This window comes from Sebastes umbrosus, chromosome 12, assembly GCF_015220745.1.
Source record: "Sebastes umbrosus isolate fSebUmb1 chromosome 12, fSebUmb1.pri, whole genome shotgun sequence".
Classification (NCBI taxonomy): Eukaryota; Metazoa; Chordata; class Actinopteri; order Perciformes; family Sebastidae; genus Sebastes; species Sebastes umbrosus.
Genome location: NC_051280.1, coordinates 8,463,136 through 8,489,792, shown reverse-complemented (window position 1 = coordinate 8,489,792; position 26,657 = coordinate 8,463,136). Strand labels below are relative to the sequence as shown.

The 26,657-nt window shown below is 40.6% G+C and overlaps 1 protein-coding gene and 2 long non-coding RNA genes across 3 annotated transcripts in view; 2 read left to right on the top strand and 1 right to left on the bottom strand.

Moving 5' to 3' along the window:
* The window catches only part of ak5 (adenylate kinase 5), a 109,499-nt gene that overhangs the window by 34,446 nt on the left and 48,396 nt on the right, over positions 1-26,657 (bottom strand). Inside the window, exons 7-8 of the mRNA XM_037787072.1 lie at positions 24,355-24,445; positions 14,729-14,802 (exon numbers count right to left, since the gene is read on the bottom strand). Coding sequence (XP_037643000.1) covers positions 14,729-14,802; positions 24,355-24,445 — 165 coding nt within the window. The remainder of the gene's footprint in view (positions 1-14,728; positions 14,803-24,354; positions 24,446-26,657) is intronic.
* LOC119498305 overlaps positions 1-26,657 on the top strand; it is a 67,844-nt gene that overhangs the window by 27,521 nt on the left and 13,666 nt on the right. The gene's annotated exons all lie outside the window — the stretch shown is intronic.
* Positions 6,510-22,950, top strand: LOC119498306. The gene is made up of 3 exons (XR_005209103.1): positions 6,510-6,667; positions 7,660-7,661; positions 22,913-22,950. It is a non-coding gene; the product is annotated as an uncharacterized LOC119498306 (long non-coding RNA).

Below are 26,657 nucleotides of genomic sequence, written 5' to 3'. Positions count from 1 at the left end.
GGTGATATCAATATTGATCAAAATAATCGTGATTATCATTTTGGCAATAATTGTGCAGCCCGACAAGAGACACAAAGAAACTGCTAAAAATAGAGACAGTATTTGACAGAAAAAAAACGGGAAAGAGAGAAAAGACAAAAAGATGAAATTGAATTTGAGAGAATCAGACAGAGAGCTGAGTAAACCCTCCGTCTCCTCAGAGCAACACATGAACCAAGCCTGGAGGACGACTGAAACTCTCTGCAACCTCATTTTCTGAATCATGACTACAGTTACGAATACATGTCTGAGTCAAACCGGGGCAGAAATCGTTGCCTGAAAGACACATTGTTTAATCTGTTTCGAGAGGAATTGTGATTCATTTGATTCAAGCGCACGTTAACTATTTCAGATAGACCGTTTTCAAAAATAATTTCTCCCTAAAGTCCGATTGCTGCAGGTTTCCATGGTTATCCTCCTCAGCTTTCACCATCTGCATCATTCTGGCACAAATGACCTGCGAATAACTCGAGTGTTGGCATTAAAAAATCATGAGTTCTCATTATCCAACAGTCTGGTGACACCAGAAACAGACAAAAGCCTGCATAGCTGATATTAATAATGATGATAATGAAAGATAACGGCTGATATTTGTGAAGTGTGTGTGTGTGCAGAGGAGGATAATATTCAGAGTAACGATAGAGATAAAAGTAGGAATCCTTTAAGTTAATAAAGGGAGGTATATCATTAATTCATTGGTGTTTTTTGGGGGGGCAGCAAAACAATACAACAGTTGATAGCAAACTGTTGCTTATTTACACATCCAGCTAATACAGAGCCACATTAGCATTCATTTGGAGTCGTGTCTCTGGCCACCTGATAATTTGAAGTCCAATATTCACTCTCATTTAGCTCTGTTCTCCACCAACTCCTGGGGGAAATATCTGTCTCATTAGCTGCGAAATGCTCCACTATGTTCACCGGCTAGTCTCTAACAGTGTCTGCCTGCTGTTTGGTGCTGAACAGTATGTGAACATTGGGTTTATCAGAGCTGCTTGCAATGACGCTGATGAGAAACTGAATCAAAACAATATAGTTTTGGGCTGTAAAATAGAGTTGTTCTGATACCAGTATCAGAAATGCGTCCGATACTGCCCAAAATGCGGGATTGGGTATCGGCGAGTACGCCCAGTCTATGCACCGATTTGATACCAGGGTTTCCGCCGGGCCCAAGATGACTCCCTGCCAGGCCAAAGCATTGGGGAATTGTGTATTTTTAAGATGAATTTAAACTGAAACGTGTCATACAAGTAGCAAACTCCTTTAAGGAATATCAAAGTGCGTAGGTTGTGTGTTAAACATTGACGAGAGTCGGTGTTTGCAGTCAAGAGAGAGGGACAGCGAGAATGAAGAAGTGTGTGTGTGTGTGTGTGTGAGACGGAGTTATGGTGAGATGAAGTCAGCCGTAACTAGCTGTGAGCGTAGCAGTGCAGTGTGTGTACAGTTTAGGCGGTCATGGGTGGATAAAGGCTACAACTCCTCAAGACACAAGCCAAGTTCCCGTGTCTTGTAGGGTTTTTCCATACATGACTCGGCGCATCAGCCCAGCACGGCAGGGATTTACGTCTCCATTACAGCAGTGTGTGTGTAACGATGGCTGTGATTAGTGGTCAAAGAAGCGGCTGTAAAATGGTAATAAAAACATTTCATTTCCTATATTCTTCACAATAAAAGTCCCCCGTTATATTGTTATTTAAAAGCTTTTATTATGAAGCTGCAAAATGGAAATGTTGCTTTCATCAGAAGCAACTTAACACGACTCCTATGCAGCTGAAAGTGAAACAGTAAAATAAAGCAGATATTTGAAAGTACAAACAGGGAAGCAGGAGATTCTGTTTGAAGCTAAAAAAGTACATCGTATCACATCCATACATGGTCAGCAGTAAACGGTTGTTTTAATAATAACTATATGTTGTTTTTTTTTATCACGCTGGTATCGGATTGGTACTTGGTATCAGTCGATACCACAAATTCAGGTATCAGAATCGGTATCGGGAAGGAAAAAATTGTATCAGAACATCTCTACTGTAAAACCAAAACAAAGAGCTGAAAGACGTCCGCAGAGTAGCGAGATAATTCTCTATTGGTTCACCATGAGCAAATTCTTTCAAATTTCACATTTGACGTCCTGCAGCTTTAATTTATTCCCTGCAATTAATCTTTTGTACCTTTACATTACTACTAATTGCTGAAATTGATGATTACTCAATTGCCCCCATTTACGTTCTTGTGGCCGTTAAGTGCTCCAGAACCTTGAAGAGTCAGAACAGAGAGGTATTATGGCAGTGCAATCTGTTATCTCCATGAATATTAATGTTAATGGGATGTCAAACATAACATGATATTTACAAGTAGAGTAAAGGAGATAAATTAACTCTATGAATTATAATGAGTTAAGCAATCTGAGGACCGAATAAAGTGAACAAAATAATCATACTGAATGCATGATTTAATAATATGAACGAATGATTGGTAATCTAATTTGGGACAATTTGAGGGAACAGCTTATGAAATATTTCCCTAATGGACTCTGTAGTTAAGTACTGTCTCATTTCTATTCAAATAAGGGAGAGAGGGTTCAAAATTAAAATGTTAATGGATCTTTTAAAAGATAAACAGACACTGATCAGTCACGAAAGCAGCAAGTTGTGGGAGTACGGAGGGAATGTAAAAAAACTTGGATACTGATGTTGTCATTGTGTTTCTTTAGTATAAACTGTTACTTAACTTCATTATGCAACACAACTTACAACCTCACAATGTTTGTTGGCAGTATAAGCTATTCAAATTATGTAGCACATTTACAAAAACCTGACTAAACGGGCATCTATTGTCTCTACTAGCCAGGTCTCTCAGGCATGCAGCTATTTAAAGGAGCCCAAATAAGACATTAAGCGCTTCATCACCTCCATTCTTTTTGTTCACTTCCCACCAAAAAGCAATTGAATGTGTGAAAACTGAACATCCGACTTCATTTGAAAGAAAAACATCTGATGTGCACATAAATGTAGCGTGAGATGAGCGTCTGAGAAGAGAAATACATGATGCGGTTCTCGTTCTCGCACTGTGTCCAAGTCATTTAACTAATTTGTTTTTGTATTTCATGGAGCAACAGACTATAAGCATCCCAATATTTATATCAGCTGCAAAAAGGCATATCAAGAAGAAGGCGTCTGCACACTGAAAAAACAGTTTTATTGAGTTAACGTTTTCATCAGATATAATCAGCACGTGACCACAAAGGTCCATAGATGGCTAGATTCAACCCAGATGCCAGTCCAAGGTTGAGTTCTACCATCAATTACGTCAACATGTACAGATGAAATTACTATCAATCAGGGATGTTAATAATTAGAGAAAAGCTAGTCCACCTTAAAGGGACTGTTTGTAAGAATCAGACTTGCTTGTTAACAGCTACACCTCTGGATAAATATATATAAATATATATAATATATATAAAAAACTGCAGGTAAATGATGGATTTTACGTGTTTGTGCATCGGCTTATCGTTGCAGCTGGGCGGCTTGTTATGCACTAAAACCACAGCACCGCTGCATGCAACACACTAATCTTGTCTGATAACAGTAAACAATCGATGAACGAGGGTCGGCTATTGGTTGGAAAATTTGTTTTAAATTAGCATCCCTACTAGCAATCTAATCAGAGAGTGTCCTCCCCAAGAAGAATGACACCAAGTTCCCCAATGTTAGGGCTGGGCGATGTGGTTTATAAATAATATCTCAATATTTTTAGGCTATATTGCGATATACGATATATCTCTATTTTCATATTTTCTCTAAAAAAACAACTGTTTGATTTAACCCTTTGATGCGTATGATCATACCGGCGTGATCATTCCAGCAAACTACTCTCAACACTCTGAGGTAGTGTACTGTCATATTGAAGTCAGACTGGTCTTTGGAAATGTATTCTTATTAAGTTTGACTAATAATTCACACAATTGAAATTCAATTTTTCTCCAAAAAACAGTTTTTTTAATTATCATTTTATTTATTATTTAATATTTATTATTGACAGACTGACTGACTTGTCGAATTTATGTGAAACATTCACATTCACCGGAAGGTCACTTTTATATTTGTAATGCCTAGTATACACACGTACCGCAAAACAACGTGGGGGCTGGTTTGACCATCTTTTTCGAAGAAGAGGCTGGCACAGTTTCCGACCTCAACATGTTTGCTTTAACGCTTCACTTCTTTCGCTCCCTCCAGGCTCTTTCCCATAAAAACACATGCTCCATATGCACATCCATGCTCATACGCTACACACACTAGCCCAGGACACAGTGTGTCTGTGAGAGGGAGAGAGACACACGGGAGAAGCGAAACGCCAAAGCGAGTCTCATGCCAGCTGCTTAAAGGGACTATTTGTAACTTTCAGAAATGCTTCTTAACAGCGACACCTGTGGCCGTGAAATCAACGAAAGTCAGCGTCGGGCTCGCGCTTGCTCGCCCTCAATATACCTGAACGAGCATCACTCAAAACAGAGGTGACACACGTCAGCTAAAACCACAATATCACTCTATATTTCAGCTGCTTGGCAGTAATGTTAGCTGACCAGACGAAGGTCTCTCCATGAACATGATTTAGATCTGATCCTAGTGTTGGCTTTTCCTGCCTAAGTGCAGGCTAAGGCAGCGGTGCTCTGCAGCGTGTCTCCCTGCTCTCTCGGCCCGCAGCCGGAGAGAGCAGAGGAGACACCGGCACCCGGTCGGTAACGAGAAGACAACGTAAATCTCTGTAGAGCTCCGTCACTTCACAAGACACGGGAAACCTCTGTTGGTCTGGAGGAGCTGCAGCATTTATTTCTGCACAAACGTCCCCTGTACATTCACTAGATATTCTCAGAGCTAAACTAACTCTTCTGCAGTGTGGAGTGAGCGCGCGTTCACGTCTAGAGGTGGAACGAGCTGAGCTGTCTGAGTGAAGGCGAGCAGGCAGAGGAGGAGGGTACAGCGGCTACACGCGAACGCGCATATGCGAGCGCGCATGTGTGCCGACCCGCTACATTTATACGCTTACAAAGTTACAAATAGTCCCTTTAAAAAAGTGACAATTAATATGTATTTGATGTTGTTTATGATATAATCATTTACTACATCCCACGTGGAACATGGCACAATACATCGAGTATATTCGATATATCACCCACCCCTGGTTTACGTTGATGTGACAATGTAGTAATTATGACAGTAGCAAAGGAGGTGACGTTGCTAAAGTGCGACAAAGTCCATGTTGGGAGGAGGTCGGGGTGAATGGATGGGTCAACAAAATGTAAGACTTTAACACAAGACACAGATGTTTACCAGCCATGCTACCTATCACAAAAATCTGTCCACAGACACACACACACAAGGTGAAACCAATACCAACGTCGCTGTCATGGCTGGTATTAAATCTATGTTACTAAGAAGATTTGGACACAAGATACAGTAGTGTTAAACATGTTTACACAAAAAATAACTACCCAACAAAGAAATTAACAATAGAAATTGAACAAACACCTGCACGCATGAGTGATACAATGTACTAGATGATAATTGGTCATCAATGAAAAAGCCTTACAAGAACGGGATAGACTATCTTTTTCAGTCCCTGAGTAGATTCAGCATTCAGGGTATTTATCCAATAAGTTTCCTTTAAAGACTTCCACCCCTAGGTGGAGTGTCAGCAGTCTCACTGACGACTGAAGCGACGCTGTTTGAACGCCTCGTTTTGTGCCCAAGCAGTGAAACCGACTTGATTTTGTATCTTTATGGAGCAATTTGCAGTCTGGAGACAGCTGACTGTCAGTAAACGTCAGGAAATAGCTCGGCATTATCTGCAGACGGATGACTGAAAGACAAACAACCTCCCTTGACATTTCCATCTATTAGCAGCTCTTGACCTCCCATTGTTCTGAAGCTGCCTTAATGGTTGTGATTTAGACTTGTGGCTGTTTGCAGAGGGCTCAGTGTGAAGTGGAGCTGCAGTTATATTCAGTAGAGGAGAACAGTAGAGACGCAGAATAAAGTGAAGCAGAGCTCTGGGAGTGTTAAATAAATGCCGTCAGTGTGGGGGAGTGCTGGGTGCCAACGACGAGCCAGCTTGGCATGTGGGTACACCAACTGGTCCGATGACTCAGAGAGAGAGAGAGAGAGAGGGAGAAACACATGCACAGCACGCATTGCGAACACGTAATGGAGACAAAATAAGCATGTAAACACACACACAAACACTTTGTAAAAACACTGTTTTTCTTAAAGGGACTGTTTGTAACTTTTTACACGTATAAATCGGGTAGGTGTCCCATGCGCGGTCGCGTGTGGCAATGCTGTTCCAACACAAACTACACGGAAGCACCAAAACCGTAAAGTTAAATCTAATGAAGCCCGTCTTGCAAAACAGTGTTGGCTCTTCCTGTTCCAGCCCCCCGACCGCGGCCAGAAGACACAGGAGAGCTTTGGTCTCCAGGGCCGGAGTCGTTGCTGCTCTGCTCCTCTGCCTGCCTGCTTGCCTTCACTCACACACAGCGCATGCGTTCTCACTCCGCTCCACCTCTCACGTGCATGCGCGCACACTACACAGAAGACTGGGGTCTGAAGCAGGACAACACAGTATCAGCGTTGATTCATTCATTACATTCATTACTGCCAAGCAGGTGAAATATAGAGTGATATTGTGGTTTTAGCCGACGCGTGTCTCTTCACTGTTTTGACCGATGCTCGTTCATGTCTATGTAGAGCGAGCACAAGCGCGTGCAATGGGACGCTGACTTTCGTTGACTTATCGGCCACAGGTGTCGCTGTTAACAAGCAATTTCTGATTCTTACATAGAGTCCCTTTAACTCCTGGGAAGTTGATGCTGTATGTGGTTGCGTTGAAAATGTTACTTAAGTAAAACTAATCAGTAAAAATGGACTTAAAATATTAAAGAGAAAAGTCCTCAATGCAGAAAACTGGCCCATGTGACTGTTAGATTATTATTACTCATGCATTAAAGGAACAGTGTAACTTTAAGGGATCTGTTAGCAGAAATGGAATATAATATAAAAAAATGTTTTTTTTTGTGCATAATGACGAGGCTTGCTGCAGTCGTGTGTAGTGGTGGTAGTGTTACCGGTGTTAGGTGGTGTTCGAGCATACACCGATTACATTACGTACCCACAGTCGTTTTGCTTTTTGTTATAGGAATATAACACATTTAGTTTATTTTTTGCGTATTAGCGCCGTGTTATCAATACATAGTCGGATGATGGACACTACAGACTGAAAGTGAAAGTGTCTGCTCCGTATGGAGTCTCAGTGCAGAGTAGCAGGAGTCAGATTTCACACACCGGACAAGAGAGAGTTGACAGAAAAGACGATGGCGGAGGATTTGGTGTCAAAGTGAAAAGCATAAACGCCTATATGGCAATATTTCGGATTTAAACCCAACGCTATAAGGGAACCATAACATTAATGAGGTAATCGCCGTAAAGAGGACGGAGCGGTCACAGCCGGGGTGCACGGCGCAGCGGCGCCAGGTGGAAACCTGCGGCCCCGCAGCGAAAAGCTCTACCGAGAGGCCAGACACACAGCCATCCAACGTTAAAGATCACAGTAAGCGCTCTTAAGATGTTGACCGTCATCTTTTCTTGTGAAAATGTCCGGTGTAATCAGTAACACCGGTGTTGTCACAAGTTTATTAACTGGTGGGAAAATTTCTACACCATGACATCCCTAACAATGAACTGAAAATAAGAATTGTGTTTTTGTTACCTTAGAATGAACCGTTTTCTATCTACATACGCAGCGGGTTCTCTCTTCACAGAGCCGGCCGCCATGTTTCTACAGTAGCCCAGAACACTGTGTTAACATTTCCTGCTTGGGCCAGAGTCGATAACGTTACTCACTCTGGAGTTAACCTCGGTCACCCCACTCAGCCGCCGGGAGACAAGACACAGGAAACTTCTGTTGGTCTTGAGGAGCTGCAGCATTTATTTTTGCACAAACTACAAATCAAACTACATTCACTTGATATTCTCAAAGCTAAACTAACTCTGTCTTCTGTTTCACTATCTCACTTGCTCGCTCACACACATCCGCCACCGCATTCTCTCTATCTTGCTTCTCCACTCACCTCCCACATACACACACACACACACACTCTTACAACTGGCTCTAGAGAGGGCCATTTGCGTTTTCGTGTCAGCCACCGTAGTTCTCCCAACACGCTTGGCACACGGGAGAAGTTATAGTTGGTTGCAATCTGCAACCCCTTTGCTAGATGCCGCCAGATCTTACACACCGGACCTTTAATGTAAAAGCAGGATTTTACTGATGTAGTTGGTTGAGGTGGAGCTCATTTGAACTATTTTGAATCGGACTGCAGCTAATGATTATTTTCTTGTCGGATTAATCTGCTGATTATTTTCTCGATAAATCGATTGATTGTTATGTTTGTAAAAATTCTGAAATTGGTGAGAAATACCGTCCCAGTTATCCAGAACCCATTCAAAATGACTGAAAATAAATTGAAATTATGAAACTCATCAAAAAGAAATGCCGCAAATCCTCACATGTGAAGCTGGAGCCATGAAATGTTTCATGAAAAATTACTGAAATGATTATCAAAATATTTGCCGATTAATTTTCTGTCAATTGATTTATCAACTAATTGTTTCAGCTGTACTTGTCTTCTGCTTCCAAGCAGGATCAAAACGTAGTCAATAAAGATATTGTGGCATGGAGTAGTGTGCCGGTGTTACCTTTTTCTTTAATAAGAGGAGTACTGGCACTTATTTTTTTCCACTTCTAGCACTGGTACTTGCGTAATAGTTACATTCCACCACTGGAATAATTATATAGGGATAAATGAATCCTCTGACGACTATGAATGTCTGTACTAGATTATACTGGAGACCGAAATCATCACGTCTAGAGCCCCCTACTAAAAATCCCACTGACATTTAATGGAGCGGGAGGACGATGGTGTTGTTTTTGGCAGCAGCCCAAGTTGCCTCTCAATCTTCATTTCTACTAATAATACCTTCACGTCAGACTCTCCCGGTGAGTCACCTGTGTGAGCTAATCAAATAAGCTGTCACTTTTGAAACCTCAGGACCACGATATCGAACTGTCATGTCTGTCAACACGAGTCTGGTGACGCTCTAGTGGGCTGAAGAGTGCTTGTCATCATCTTCATCAGCATCGCTGCATGACGCTCTGCACATTTCTGATGTAGTGATGATGGTTTGAAATGATCATCTATGTGGCTTTCACAAAGTACAGCCTTTAAATAGTACTAAAAAAGGGGGGAGTCCAAGGCACTCTTCTGGCAAAAAATAGAAAGCCATTATTCAATTGGCTATATCATGATGAAATGCTAAAAACAATGCTGGTACATGTAAGATTGGGTAACAACCCACGCGTAGCGGCACAAACAGCCTTCTTCAGGGTTTCAAGTACTGTTCTTAAGCACAATTTTGACATATTTGTACATTACTTAAGTATTTCAATTATATGCTACTTTATACTTCTACCCCAGCACATCTCAGAGGGAAATATGGTATTTTAACAATATTTTGAAAATTCGCAGCAACAACAGAAAGATATTATGGCAATGTAATCTGTTATTTCCGTAAATATTAATGTTTATGGGATGTCAAATATGACTCAATGTTTAGCATACAAATCCCAAAATGCAGTATATACAAGTATTTAATAACATAAAAATAAAACTATTATATTCAACTGAGCCATAGTGAGAGTGTCGAGGTGACAAAGACAAACAGAGTAAAGGTGATAAATTAACACTACAAATTTATTTGAGGACACTAATGACCAAATAAATGTAGCAAAATAACTGATCATTTGGGTATCGGCCGATACCGAGTACCGATCTGATACAAGTGTTTAATTAATAAGCTGTATGCCTCACTGTGTGGAAGTGACTGGAATCATTCTTTTATGTGTAAGGCAGCTTCCGGCTTGACTTAATCATTGCTTTTTTAACTTTGTAAAAACAAAATGTAACAAATAAATACATAGATATACATTTATTGAATTGTTATTTATTACTAAAATAATTAATCGCACAGAAGCAACTTGCTAAAAGGTCTTCAAAATTAACAGGATTAACAATTCAAGTGTAAACTTTTTGAATGCAGCAACATATTGGTCAAAACCTAAACAGGAATTAAAATGCCAGTATATAGTGTATATGGTATATAAACATAGAATTGAATTGAATAGATCGGCCTCATTGTCACCGATACCCGATCCAGCTATTTAATACAGTATTGGAGCGATTGATCTGATCCGGTATCGGTGCATCCCTACGAACTACAACATTAAAATGCTCTTACATGTTTTTGTTAGTGTTAAAAATGGAATAATATAATATTACATAATAGTATAAAACTTTGAAATGAGCCATTCTGTATACTCAAGTAAAGTACAAGTGACTCAAAATTGTACTTAAGTACAGTACATGAGTAAATGTACTTAGTTACATTCCATCACTGAGGTGCAACATCAAACGGATGGACTCAGAAATGTAAGGCACATCCACATTAGATGTCCTTCCATCAGGAATAAATTGGAGGTGGCGAAAAGCAAGAAATAATTGGAGGAAAATGGCCACGAGATTTGACACCAGTGGCCCAAAATAGCCGCTCTGCCCTTCTGTGGATCGCCACGCTAACAAAATCCATCTCCGTCTCACATCCGAGGCCACAAATATGAGATGACAAGGCTGCACGGCGTCTTCGTTCCACTTCACAGGAAAGATTGTCGCCACAGGAAGTGCTGCACAGGGACGACGTCGTCTTTAACGAGCCGGTTTTTGTTTTCACTCTCCTTGTCCTCTACGAGGATTACCGGCATTATTGTATTGATTGACCCTGGCTCTGAATGTGTCAGATAATTATTGAACTACTCATTATTATTCAATCAGCCTCACTTAAATTCACTTTTATGTGGCATGACTCAGAGTGTTTTATTAGGAAATCTCAGCCGGCAATGAAGCCCAGGAGACAGCCAGCAGGATGTTGTTGGAACGAAGCACCCGGCTGTGAGAGTAAATCTGCCCATGAACAGGCCTGGTGAAGATTAAACACTGTGACAAGCTCAGTGGACAAGAGAGAAAAGATGAAGAACTGTAGCCTTTGATAAATTAAAGGTGCTCTGTATGATACCCAGAGCTTTAATATACTGTAGGATCAAACAAGTATGTAAAGATATAGAGGAGTAATGTCTACATGAGCAGAGAATGAAGTCTCTCTCCTTTTGTGTGCGTTGCAATCCGAGCTTCTCCGCATTTGTTGACATAGCCGGGCCGGCTTTTAGTGCATGTTTAGTGCCCCACTGGCTAGCTCATGGTTGCCGCTCTGTCATGTGCTCATACGGCGGTTAAAGCTGATAACGTTGCGTAAGCATAGCGCCCACCCTCCGGTTCCCTCCCCAGGTTAACACTTATAGCTTTGTCAGCACTGTTGTCCACTGTTAGCACTGTTAGCACCGTTAGCAAAGAGTATAGAAGCAAAGAGGCGAAGTCTGGTGCTTTTTTGACAATGGCCGCTTTTGGACTGAAAACACCAATGAGTCCATAGCCATGGATGTATAAATAGATGTCTGTAAATCAGACTATTTTAGACAATCTATTTGTTAACCCTTTCCTCTAAAAGTATCATATATTTTAGTTGGTGTGGTTGGCGGATAGTGGATTTTTAAAGGCCGATATAATAACGATAGTTTGGAGCAGGAATACTTGTGCATACAGTGTTTTTAGTTAATAATAATAATTTTTTTGTCACTCCAAATTTAATAATTCGTAAGAGAATATCCTGAAGTGTGATTTGGTGGATTACGTCGTTGAAATATGTTCTATTTATTTACAATGGGCGTTGCGCCGTTCTGTGGTGTATGACTGGCTAGGATTACTTATGTTGTGTGTCTCATACATTGTTAAATACCACTCTTCGAAACCATTAATGTTCGTGCATATTCCCGGGGTAAGGAGGATTCTTAAGAGTGTGATTTCATTTCATGAATGGATGGTTGTGGCTGGATTATTTCGACGAGAGAACGTCAAATTGGTACATTAAGCAAGTGAAAGTAACAGTGAATGATTTATTTTCCTCCCTGTCTGCCTGTCTGGTATCTGGGACAAAGAGCTGATAGTGTTGGGTTATATATTCGAGAGATAACTTTCTTTCTCTCCATCTGCCTTGACTTTGTGTATGAAGCCTCCATGTAAAACGGTGATGATGATGTCCCCGCGTGACTGGTGGTGGCTGTGCAGCCATAGGCCAATATCAGAGCCCAGTTGACTTTGTAAAATGTACCTTTACTTTAAAGGTACAGTGTGTAGGATTTGGCGGCATCTAGTGGTGTGGTTGCAGATTGCAACCAACTGAGTATCCCTCCACTCACTCCTCCCTTTCCAAGGCCGTGGTAACGACGTGAGCCGCCAAGTGCAAAACCGCGGTAATGTCGTTTGCTATGCTCGGAGACCATCCTTACCATAATAACACTACTTGAGGAACAACGAAAGTCAGACGGCGGCAGGCGGTACCTTTTTTTTGTAATCTGCGTCTCATGTTACCGCAGTTTCACAAGTGTGTCAGAGAACTACAGTGGACTTCAGGTAACGTAAAAACGTGAAAGGCTCTCTCTAGAGCCAGTGTCTGGTTTGTCCATTCTGGGCTACTGTAGAAACATGGAGGAGCAACTTTGCGGACTCTGTGAAGAGGACCCGCTCCCTATGTAGATATGAAGGTCCTATTCTAAGCTAATGAAAACACAACAAATCTTAGTTTCAGGTGATAACACCCTAAAGAAAACATAGTTATGAATACTATATTCCATTTCTGCTAATATATTCCGCTAATTGTTGCACACTGGCCCTTTGAGATAAACTCCACTGACACTCATTAGGGAAAATGTGCAAGGTGTTAATAAAAACAGATAAGTATACATATTTTATTAAGAAGGAGGAGGGGAGGGAAATAAAAAGAAATGATAGCAAATGTTGCAGAGGAGGTCTTTTTATTCAACCACTGCTGGATTACCGCGAGCAAAACACTCTCCACTACTGAGCAGCCAAAAGTAAACGGAGCAGCTCCCAAGTGTGAATTTAATGCACTGTATGAATGTGAAGAGGTGGGCTGCTGCTGAAAGAGAGATTATGCTCTGAGAAAACAATGCCTGGTTAGAAAACTGAGAAATGTTAACGCACCTCAGGCAACAACTCTCCCAAGCAAAGAAGAAAACCTTGAGTCATGGAAATTAGGTGGAAGAGAAACAGAGAAATGGCTAAGGTAAAGAGGTAGAGAGAACTGAGCAATATGTTTCTAGACACTCGGAGGATGCGAAATGAGACGGAGGTCATGGTTACGCTTCACTGCAGCGCCCGCATTGTGCTGAGGAATGATGCTCGTCTGCACCCTCGCCAAGCATTACACAACTATATTCTCCATCTCTGGACCTCGCTGAATCACCCGGCCTTTGAAATTACTTGACTTGCCATTTTTTGAAAAGACAATTTGTCATTTAGTATTTCTGCAGATAAAAGGCAGGGAGAGAGTGAGATCAGAGGACGCAGAAACAGAGGAAAAGAGGTTTTTTTTCTGCTCGTTAATGGAGGTGATTCAAAGTCTGATTCCGTAATAAAAGATTGTTATTAAGTTACTGCAGATGATGATATTTGAACAAGTTTGCTACAAAGATGATTGAGTTGAAAGGACAGCATTCAGATGTTTGACATTTGGCTCATTCTTTTATCTTAAATGCTTCACGCTGAGTGAGATTATGGCTGACGGTGCGGTTGGGATCAAACCAGTGGGCTACCTCGGGGTCTGAAAAGTGAAGCCAAAGCGGAAGTGCCTTAAACTTGCATTATTTCTAATTGCCAGCAGGGGGCGATGGCGTTGTCCGGTCTGGGTGTTGTCCATGTTTTTGTCTTGCAACTTTAATACTTTCAGTGTGTTTTCAGTTCATGAAAGTTAATTATAACCTTTTTGGTCGCCTGAAAATGTTTTATTCAGTGTTTGGTTGCTCCACCTTCTTGTGTCACTTCAGGTTGCAAAAAACCAAGATGGCCACCCCAAAAAACCAAGATGGCGACGGCCAAAATGCCGAACTCGAGTCTTCAAAAGTTCACAAACCAGGGGGTGACATCACGGTGAGTACATCCACTTCTTATATACAGTCTTTGGATCAAACTCTTCTATTGTAATGACATTATAGTTAGAAACTACCAACTGTATTCCTCTATTTTGGCTCGCTTGGCTGACTGTGGCTGCATTCGTGTTTAAACAGGAAGTTTGTTAGAAAAGTCGAATTATTGAATTTTTTTTTTAAATATAAAAATACAGCATGATAGGAAAATCATCCCAGTTTGTCTGACTCTGACCTTTACAGTACAAAAATTATAAAAAGGATAATTTAATGGTTTGTTCTTAAAATTTTAATTTTAGAAAAGTTATTGTCGTTGTATTGCTGCTTACAGTATTTCAAGACAACATTTAATACGACTGTATTAGAGAGGTTTTTCTTGTGGGAAACAAACAGGTAAACAATAAAAAGGAAAAATCTTGCTCAAAATAAGCTATCAGTACCAAAGCTCACATAGCGTATTGACAACAGGTATCGAAAACTTTAAAATCCAGTTCCACATTCAAGAATTAGAAATGAATCTTACCTCATCGTACTTGCAAGCAAGATCTGCCAGGCTGCTGGTTTCACCCAGTAGACTGAGGTCCAGCTCACTCGGACCTGAAGACAGAACCAACAGAACAATTATCAAACTGTGACTCTACTGTTCATTCACTTCAAATGACTCATTCCTTAAAGGGAATCACACGAGTGTCAATCATTTGAATTTGAACTGTGTAAATAAAGATTATTTTAGATTTGCTTTAGTGAATAAATAAAAAATGTGTTCGGTCTATGTTTTAAAAGTTACGCTCAGGCAACATTGATTTTCATTTGTCTTCCAGATAATTTAGTTGCTGCCACATTGCATCTCAACACGGCGACGGCTGAGTCAGCAGCTGGCAGCTAAAGAACAAATAATTGTTTGATGCTAAATTAATGCTCTGAATATCATATAGAGCACCCTTAACACATGCCTTTTACATTCAAATAATAACTAATGGTTATTTTAATTTTCTAACATTTATGTATTAATAATTTTTTGGGTGGTTTTATGCCTTTACTAGACAGTGATAGTGGAGAGATGACAGGAAGACAAAGATACAACACTCAATATTGATTCATCTTAGGTCTGTCAAAGTTAAAGTGATAATAACGCGTTAACGGAAATTTGTTTTAACGCTACTTGCTGTTTTTAGCGGGCTCAGTTTTAAAGCTAGAGTGAAGATACTGGCGTCAAAGGAAACTAGAAAACCTAAATCCATTGGTACCAACCATGTCATGCTAGTTTGTCGTGAAGGAGGATAAATAACGCTCCAAACTTGTGTTAACGTTTGGCGAGGAAAAACTGGCATGGCGATTTTCAAAGGGGTCCCTTGACCTCTAACCTCAAGATATGTGAATGGAAATAGGTTCTATGGTTACCCACGAGTCTCCCCTTTACAGACATGCCCACTGCATTATAATCACATGCAGTTTTGGGCAAGTCATAATCAAGTCAGCACACTGACACACTGACAGCTGTTGTTGCCTGTTGGGCTGCAGTTTGCCATGTTATGATTTGAGCATATTTTGTATGCTAAATGCAGTACCTGTGAGGGTTTCGGGACAATATCTGTCATTGTTTTGTGTTGGTAATTGATTTCCAATAATAAATATATACATACATTTGCATAAAGCAGCATATTTGTCCACTTCCATGTTGATAAGAGTATTAAAGACTTGACAAATCTCCCTTTAAGGTACATCTTGAACAGATAAAAAATGTGCAATTATTTTGTGATTAATCACAGTTAACTATGGACAATCATGCTTTTTTTCAATTAATTGTCTAAAATGTCAACAAATAGTAAAATGTGTAATGCAATTTGTTTTGGATCCCAAGGTGATGTCTTCTGATAGCTGTTTGTCCAACCAACAGTCCAAACCCCCAAAGATATTTAGTTTACAATGATATCTACCTTTAATATTTTACTGTACGGCAAATTCCTCAGGTCGTCCTCCCACCCTTCACTAGTAGACGGTATTGATCACATTATGCTGTTTGAGGTGTATTCCCACATAATTTATTTACCCAAAACCTCTGAGAAAAGGGAAGACACCTGTAGCGTATCGCTGACTCTCACAGACGCCAGATCAGTGAAAGGAATAACTAAAATAATTCATGTAAGGTATCAAACAGTAGAAATAAGGTGGATAAAACAGAAAAAAGCACCAAATCCTCACATTTAAGAGGCGGGGAAACAGAGAATCATCAGCATTTTTGCTTGAAAAAGGATTCATTTTCTGTTACTAATTTATTTTTCTTTCTTGAACAAATGTTTAATTGTGAGTAAAATGTGTGTCTGGAAAATGTAAACAGAAACCTAATTATAACAACTCATTTTAGATGAAACAGGAGAAAATCAAAAATGTTTCTTGGATCGTTGTTTCAGCAGATTGTTATAAAGAAATCCATAATGTTATTAATGTATTATTAATATACAGTATGTACTGTTAGCTGTCACGGCCAAATCAAATTACAATAGATATATGCCTGTACTGTATACAGTATATTTCATGATCTCGTTACATTACAGCTCACTTAGTCTCGTGTGTACCACTATAAAACGCAGTACCACAACAAACTTCCAGATGTAAACATGCAGCTGCACATCTGCATTTTGAGAAAAATTAAATATCCACAAATCAAGCTTAATTTTGGCCTAATAAACACCTGAACCTGAACTTTCTGTTGTCAGAAAGCAGCACAGAGGGTGATGCTGGGATAAACGCTTCACCCATAGCATCTTCATCCCCTTCCACGGAGGAACTGGGTCGTGAATAACACTTCCCCTCGGCAGATTTTTTTTCCCTGCACGCCAGAGCTCCTCCTGAACAGAGACCTGGGTTAGATTCTGTGAGGTGCAGCTTCAAACGTTCAAGGCAGATTCCAGAGAGACGGCTGCTGAGCATTTCTTACATTCATTATGTTAAAAAGCGTCAGAATGCACAGAGAAGATCAGAGCTGCGTTGCCTCTGCAGTTCACAACTTAAAGAGTCAGCAGCATGTCAGAGTGCAGAGGGGCTGAGGTGTGACAGTGTGGAGATCTTTGTTGTCGCTGTTGAGACCAGTTATGTCAGGTGGCCGAGGCTGCTGTCGTCAGTAACTCCTCAGTTTGATCCACATAATTACAGACTGAGGATGGAGGAGAGCGGCAGCACTCTCCTCTCTCCTGGGGGAAATGTGGCGTTAGAAGCAGCACATGGCTACGAGGCAATTTCTCTTGAAGGGTTTGCTGTAACTATAATCTATTTTTAATAGGGCTGTCAAAGTTAATGCAGTAATAACGCGATAACACAAATTTGTTTTAACCCCATTAATTTCTTTAACACATTAAGATAACTTGCGATTTAGCCCGGCCACTATTCAATATTTTGGAGGCTGTAGCGGACTCAGTTTAAAAGCTACGTAAGTAAAGATACTGGCATCACATGAAACTAGAAAGCCATCCATCCATTGATACCAACGCCGAGCCCCTTCAACCTGTGAATCTAACGGTTGTTATGCTGAGTTATCTTCAGCACGACTCTCCAATTGTTCCATTCATTTTGATCATTTTCTCTATGAGGCCTGTTTCCTCAAAGAGATGATTAAAAATTGATTTTTAAAAAAAATGCACCTTCACATGTGTTCAACTTTCCATAAAGCGGGTGCAGCTGTGCATCTGGTTATTTGTCTTACCACACCTGAGCAGTAACGGTATCACTGTCAAATGAATTGTGATACCATTGTAACTACAACAGAAACATAACAATGAGACCATCACCAGGCTGGAAGGTGGGCTCTATCTACTGCCTTTGGTGTTGTTGGCGCTTGAGATTCTCAACATTTCGACCACTTTTTGGAACAATATTTGCTCCCTTTTCTCCTGATTCTTCCTTCAGCATTTCATTCGGTCTTTATCAAACATTAAAAGACTTCAGGCTGCCTGATTAGGAAAAAACCTGTAATGGTAAACATGTCATATGAACCTCTTAAGGCTGTCAAAGTTAGCGCGATAACGCGTTAACGCAAATTTGTTTCAATGCCACTAATTTCTTTATTGCATTAACGCAACTTGCGATTTTTAGGTTGTACCATGTCATACTAGCTTGTCGCGAAGGAGGTTAAATATCACTCCAAAGTTATGCTACATTTTGGCAAGGGAAAACTGTCATGGCCATTTTCAAAGGGCCTCTCTGACCTCTCACCTGAAGATATGTGAATGAAAATGGGTTCTATGGGTACCCACGAGTCTCCCCTTTACAGACCTGCCCACTTTATGATAAAGACATGCAGTAAAATGCAGTACCTGGGAGGGTTTCTGGACAATTTTTCATTAATTGTTTTGTGTTATTAATTGATTTCCAATAATAAATATATACATACATTTGCTTAAAGGAATATTTGTCCACTCCCATGTTGAAAAGAGCATTAAATACTTGACAAATCTCCCTTTAAGGCATTATGAACAGATACAAAATGTGATTAATTTGCGATTAATCGTGATTAACCATGGACAGTTATGCGATTAAATATTTTTTGGATTGACAGCCCTAATTTTTAAATTTCACATTTTGTTTCCTGCAGCTTTTCCTTACACTTTTCTATATCAGAAGATTGAAGCAATTTCACCTGATGTCTGAGTGGGGTGTGTGACTCAGATTTCCGTTTTTTCTTACGTGTATTTAAGAACTTAATGGTGCAAAAATAATCCTTTCAAATGCACCCCACTCAGGGTGTTTTTCTTTTTATTCCTGGGTGGAACACCTATTGTGAGACTCCATTACAGGAAACATATGCAGCAGAACATCTTGATAAATGTACAGATGTCACGCTGCTCTTAAATGCATCTCAAAGTGCAGCTACATGAGTGCTGTATGGAAGTGGATTCGTGATGGGGAGCTCTCTCAGTCAATCATGCTCCAAATGAAGAAAAAAATATCTTTTCTGTAAGGTTTTTTCATTCATATGGGGGTAATCTATTATCTTAACAACAATATAACGATATTTTACTACATGATCGTTTAGTACAAACATAAAGAGGATACATCGGCTTTGAGTGATCATTTCTATGTTGCTCAACTCTCTCATTTCTCATTTCTCCAAGGATCTATTTTTGAGTTTTTGCAGACTTTATGCAACTCAAGTGGTATAAGTACACAGTTTTTCTCAGTCTGTATTTCAGGGTCCTGTCATGAAGCACACTGCTGTCAAATGTGTCAGGTAGCTGTCGAGTAGCACGAGGCAATTTTGATGTCAAGGATCGCTGTGAATGTGAGCCTGAAAAAAAAAAAAAAAGCTGACAAACTTGTGTAATAATCATGCCACATCCAAAGTGTCCCTACTCGTCCACTAACAGCTCTCTTCTGATCAGAATAACGCTGTATCTAAACAGATTTCCTCCTCCTCAACTATTTTGAGGAGCCATATGTCGTCTCATGGTGATTCTGCTCCTCCTCACACGAACCTCAGTTTCCTTCTGAGTGACTCTGTCGTGGCAAATCTGCTCCCTTCATCACAAAATTACCATTTTGGTGTAGAACACAAAAGAAGAAAAATAGCTGCTAATTTGATTGGTCGTCACTAATAACCAATTTATGACATAATGTATTCCTCCCAGTTCCTACGCAGCTTCCTGCTGTGCTGCAACTGTGCCCGAGCTGACAATGAACCACAAGCACAAAAACAAGCCTAGTCAAGTTTATTTATAAAGCATAAAAGCACAAGTTGTTCTTAGAGGGCTTTATAATCTGCACAGTTTGCAACAACCTCTCTCCGTAGACCCTCAACGCAGACCGGAAGGATTTAGAAAAAAACTAAAAACACCTCAATCAGGCAAAAACAGTAGAAGAATCTTAGAAAAAGCAAGCAGATTTTTTTAATCAGTCTGTATCAGCCACAGAAAAACTGTATTGTCAGGCAGTAGAGTTGGGCAACTGGACAAATATATATCGGCTATCGGCATTTCACTGAGTACATCGCTGGTTATTTTTTTGGGGGGGCAATTTTTGTCATTTTATTTTGCTAATTTAATGGTCTGGCTCCGAAGAATGAGTGACACACCTGCGAGAATGTATCAGCAATTGCTTCTTGTTGAGCTGACAGTGGCAGGGTTTGAAAATTAAAAAAAACGCCCGACTCAAGGCTGCGGTATATATACAATATACATCCCCAGAGCTCCAAAACAACACAACGACAAAGTAAAGACATTAACCCTTTAAATATCTGATGGCCCGCCGGCGGGCCTGGCTGCTATTCTGTCTTTCAGAGGTTGTCACGGGCTGAGTGTTCAAGCTTGAGTGAAGATACTGGTATCATATGAAACTAGAAAAACCTGAATGAATCCATTGATAGCTTAGCTAGCTAGCTTATTGGAAAGATTGCTAAATAATGCTACAAAGTTACGCTAAATTTTGGCATATAAAAACTGTTATTGTGATTTTCAAAGGGGTCCCTTGACCTCTGACCTCAAGATATGTGAATGAAAATGGGTTCTATGGGTATCCAAGAGTCTCCCCTTTACAGACATGCCCACTTTATGATAATCACATGCAGTTTGGGGCAAAAAAACATGCAGCTTTTTGAATACAGAATAAATGTGTTATTTATGCCTGTTCTAAAATGGTGTATTTGAATATTTTTGCATATTGGGGTCCCTGGAGATCCAATGAGCCCAATTGTATTCATGTGTGATGATGTTAGTCCCCATAGTAGCCCTTTCATTGTAGTGAGACCATTTTTTGAAACTTGACGTCACTGTATAAAATGACCTGTGGCTACCTCTAGGATGATCACAGCCTCATGAAACTTTACAGCCACAAACTAGAGACCTAGAGCATTCAGAAGATGGATGGCTTTCCTAGGTATATTGACAATAAGGGGGTTTCTGAGTAGTTCTCAGAACAGAAGTGCTCACCATCTAATCTTGCAGAAATCTCAAAATATTGAACGTTTTTTTAAACCTAATCACAGCGCGGTTTTTTCTATGGTGTTCCTCAAGGTCTTGGTGTCTTAATGTAGTATTTTGGAGTTGTTTTTTTTCAATTCTCGAGTGGTAAAAAATTGTTAAATTTAGCAACAAATCTGTGTAACAAATGTTATCAAACCAAAAATTGAAGCAACAACTTATGAAACATAGTAGGGCATGGGAATGGCCATCACAAACTTATATCATCATGTTCTATGCTCTTATACACTTTCACAATATATTTCAATTGATTAATTAATTTATCAATACATTTTTATTTCTTATTAATGACAAGAACAACTTGACACACAGTGCTGAGCTTTCAGATGATGTACACCACTGTGTATGTGACATATACTGTTGACTTTTTATTTACTCCTGAACATCCCCCGTCCCCCCCACCCCTACCCCTCTAAAAAAGAGGGCGGAATGGTAAGGAAGATTAAGGAACTCCTTTTCCAACTGATTCCCTGAAAATATAAAATGTCCTAGAGTAAAACAGTTTTGATCAGCCTTTGCTCTACCAAAGATGTGGGATGTCTGTGCTGCGTTGGAACCATTACACCCACACTTTATTATGATGAACAATAATGACAGCTTTGCAACCCAAAGCAGGCAGATTTTGCCAGCTCGGTTCTGTGCCAACGTTAACTAAAACCTTCATGGTCTTCTATCATTTTATGAAATCACTGCAGAAACACCTACAGAGCGCCGACTGATTGTATCTTTTAAACCGACACGAGGCTGTCTCAGTCGGGGCTGTGGAGGTGTCTGGCACATTTTTTGAAAACGGTAAATGATCAGGTTTTACACAACACGTAGGTAGTCTCCATGTGACTGATCAAAGACCGACTCTAACCTTGTTGATTCTGTAATTCTCACAAAGCGTGGCTAACACTGCTTCACTGGTTGCTATGCCAACTCTTGTGGTAACCAGGGAGCTGGTGGGTGATGTTTTTTTTTCTCTTCTTGTATATGTGGATTATTTTGGAGAAGCATTTCTACACTGAACACATGATGCAGCTCTTGAAAGCAATAAAACCCTCGACGCTGTTCTTTGCTGTCGGAATTTTGATGCATATCTATTGCATCACATTTCATCACTATTTGGCCTGTAGCTACTGTAAATAATGCCTTTCACTACATTATACATACACACACAGAAGTAGCCTATACATGGAACACACTCTAACATAATGTTTTCTTTATTTGTTATAACTTGGCCTTGAAAGTTATCTAATTGTGGCTGCATCTCGTAAGCAACATTTACTACCATTTACACAGTGTAGAAATACTCCATTACAAGTAAAAGTCCTGCATTCAAAATTCTACTTAAAGGGACTGTTTGTAACTTTTTAAGCGTATAAATGTACCGGGCTCCGCTGCCTGCTTGCCTTCACTATCACAACGCCCACGTTCTCACTGTCTCGCTCAACCTCTAGAAGTGAACGCGCGCTCACTCCACACTGCAGGAGAGTTAGTTTAGCTCTGAGAATATCTAGTGAATGTTCAGTGGACGTTTGTGCAGAAGTAACTGCTGCAGCTCCTCCAGACCAACAGAGGTTTCCCGTGTCTTGTGAAGTGACGGGGCGCCGCAGCGAGAAACTTTATTGTCTCCAACCAAAACTCCGGTGTCTCCCTGCGGGCGCATTCGGGAAGCGATAACGTTTCTCTTCCTGCTTCAGCCCCGGCACCGACCCGCTTTTCCTGCTTCGAAAAGCCAACACTAGGATCAGCAGCGATTCATGGAGAGACCTTCGTCTGGTCAGCTAACATTACTGCCAAGCAGCTGAAATATAGAGTGATATTGTGGTTTTAGCTGACGTGTGTCGTCTCACTGTTTTGAGCGATGCTCGTTCAGGTATATTTAAAGTGAGCAAGCGTGAGCCCGACGCTGACTTTCGTTGACTTTACGGCCACAGGTGTCGCTGTTAACAAGCAATTCTGAAAGTTACAAATAGTCCCTTTAAGTAAAAGTATTGGCATCAAAATGTACTTAACGTACAAAAAGTAAAAGTACTCAATATCCATTTTATATATCATTATAATTTTGATGCCTTGAATATTGCAGCTAGTAAAGTTAGGGCATCTTTTAATCACTTTATTTATCAATAAAGTCTATCCAATCTTAAACTATAATAATACGTAATCAATTTGTTGATTCTATTTTGCATTATTAATCTAAATCTGCAAAGTCACTAGTGACGAAATCTTTAAAATAAATGTAGTGGATTAAACATTTGCCTCTGAATTGTTGTAGAAGTATAAAGAAGAAGAAAATGGGAATACTCAAGTAAAGTACCTCAAAATTGTTTTTACTGTACTTTGTTATTTTCCACCACTGCATTTACAGCACTATATACAGATAACACAAAATAAGCAACTGTGTCTATACATGATATTCACATATTGGATGATATTGGAGGAAATATAAAGCTGCCTTGATTGTTTTTTTTATCAGCACAACAACAAACATATCTGCAAATCGTCTTAACTTACCTAATTTAAACCTCTATTAGGTTGTAATATTGCCCAAGATGAGCTTACTGAGGCTAATATATAGGGGTGTAAGAAAATACTGATACACATGAGTATCACAATATTATGTGTTGTGAAACTGTATCGACCAATCCAATTGCCTGCCCGCGAGCCTGGCCGCTATTCGATCTTTCGGAGGATGCAGCGTGCTCCATTGGTACCAACAGTGTCATGCTAGCTTGTTGTGAAGGTGGCTGAATAACGCTCCAAAGTTACACTAAATTTAGTTGAGGAAAAACTTTTGTTTCCAAAGGGGACCCTCTGATCTCAAGATATGTGAATGAAAATGGTTGCTATGGTTACCCACGAGTCTCCCCTTTAAAACGATGCCCACTTTATGATAATCCTATGCAGTTTTGGGCAAAAACAGTTTTATGCATGCAGTACAAATGTGTTATTTTTGCATATGGTGTATTTCTGGTGTGTTCTTTATACTATGACAGTTTTCCTAAAATTAGAATTTAAAAATCGCAATATATCGCAATATATTGAATCGTTACCCCTATATCATGATATGTATCGTATCACCAGATCCTTGCCAATATACAACCCTACTATTATCTAGTTTAGCACTTTAGCACTGCCCATAAAAAATCTCTTGTTGTGTCCCAGTTTAGTTTTATAAAATAAGTGTTCATCTTACCGGCTGCTGGCTCTTTGGAGGGAAACAGCTTGTTGTCCAAAGTCATGCTGATGTCACAGAAGACCTCCTCCTCGTCTCGGTCGGCATCCAGCTGAAAGGAGAACAAAACAGAAAATCAACTTTGATACTCTATTAGCTATTAGTTAGCTTTCTGACCTTTTAATTCTGTCCGCTTGACAGAAATGACGGCTGACGTACATAGAAGTCACGACCTGAAACCTACGACATCCCAAACACAAACGGACATGCTCAGTCCGTTAAGCCGCCGTGACATCCAGAAAGAGACTCATTATAAGATCAAACATTAGGAATGAGCTCTGATGCCCGGGAGCTACACACTCCGGGTCATTTTGTATTCGACACACACCGGAAGCTTTAATAACACTAGAGTAATTAGCCTCCCTTCTGTGTCAATCGGCCCCTTTCGGATTTTTCGGAGGCCGGCTGTCTTCCTTTTGCACGTACAGTACTCGCAAATTGACCGTGAAGAATCTGGTTTGTGAGCGAGCTAGAAGCTGATTGAAGCAGACTTCTCCTCCGTCCCTCTGCTCCTATCAGGGACGATGACAATAAGCTGACAGGCGACCTTGTGCACACAAAACAAATTAACAGATTGGACATAATTTCCCGCTGCCTTCAGGTGTGTGATTCTCAGCAGCGTTACTTACTCGACATGTAAACTAAACAGAGAAATGAATGAAGCTGTGGTAGTGGAGGTCATATGGTGAAATGTAAGATAAGGATAGCCCACAACCAACAGCCAGCTTCCTCCTGGGGTTTCCATGGTAGCATTATGTAAAAAAGGAGGCTGCTGTCTGATGAATCGGAGAATCCCCCTGAGCCTGAAGCCCGGTGAGTCCACCTGCAGAAGAGGAGCAGAGAGGATCAAACCGAGGATTCCCCCCCGAAAACCCCTCAGACCTCTCGATGTGTCCGGCACCAGGAGAAGAGAAAAGTGACCGACCGCTCTCACACTGCAGCGTCTTAATAACCAAAAATGTGTTCCAACTTTGACAGAGAGGCTCCGTATAATCCATTTATATTTACAGGAAGCTTCCTGAGACTCTTCAGAGAGAGAGTGTCACTTTCTCAAGGACAGATTAGGAGCTTTAACTTTTTGGAGGAACGCTGAATGACTCGATGTCATCACAGACTGGCTGTTCAGGCAGAGGACGAGGAGTGGGAACTCGCAGCGCAGCACAGCAGAGTGTTTATAACAGAAAGCAAAGTGCTCCTGTCTCCTTTTATTAGGCTAATAATCAAAACAAATGCTGCATCCATGCTGAGCCGACTCATAATATGAAAATGTCGTGTCCACGCTTGAGTTTTCAGGTCATCCTGTTTTGGTTCAGCAAATATGAAAACCTGTTTTCTAAATCAGCTACTTACTGAGAGATATAGGGCCCTTTGATTGCTAGTTTCAGACCGACACAGGGACGCTCAGCAGCTCTCCTCCTCCTCAGTTAAATACAGTGACGGCACTGGAACAATATTTTCATTTATGTTAAGGAAAACACAAATCTAATCCTCTAATGGCATCTCCTCTCCCCTCTGTGCAAGTGTAGACGTAGGCTACTTCAAAGTTTGCTGACCCTCTCCCCCTAAATGGCGGCATTTTAGGCTGATGGATCCGCACGTTACGCTGCTCCGGAGGATTCCGCTCAGTCGGTCCGAGCCCCCCGTGGGTTGCATCAGAAAGTAATACAGTTTTCATTACTTATCAATACATGTTTATCTTATTTAGTCTAGTGCTTATTATCATATAATGAATTTTGGTTAAATAGGTTATCGGTACATTTGCTCGTATGCAGTCAAAGTGAGTTGTTGATGGGACAGAGGATGGGGAGACGGCGGAGGCAGAGAGTCCACTGGGCGAGCACCACATACATCTGCTCGCTTCTCCAATTTGCAGAATCCGCTTTTTAAATAGCAATGCGCCAGGTGGTGGTATGATTAATTAAGAGACTAAATACTTAATTAAGAGACTAAATACAACCCCTTTGTCCCTTGTGCTTTACTTGGAGTTGGACATGCCCTAAATGCACTTTAGACCATGCGCACGTTTTTTATCTGTCCAAAATGTATCTTAAAGGGACTGTTTGTAACTTCTTATACGTATAAATCAATCCGGGTCGGTGTCCCATGCGCGCTCGCGTGTGGCCACACTGTTCAGACAAGACTCTAACACAAACTACACAGAAGCACCAAAACCGCAAAGTTCTATCTAGTGAAGCCCGTCTTGCAAGACAATGTTTGCCGCGGTCGGAGGACGCGGGGGAGACCGTAGCTTTGGTCTCCAGGGG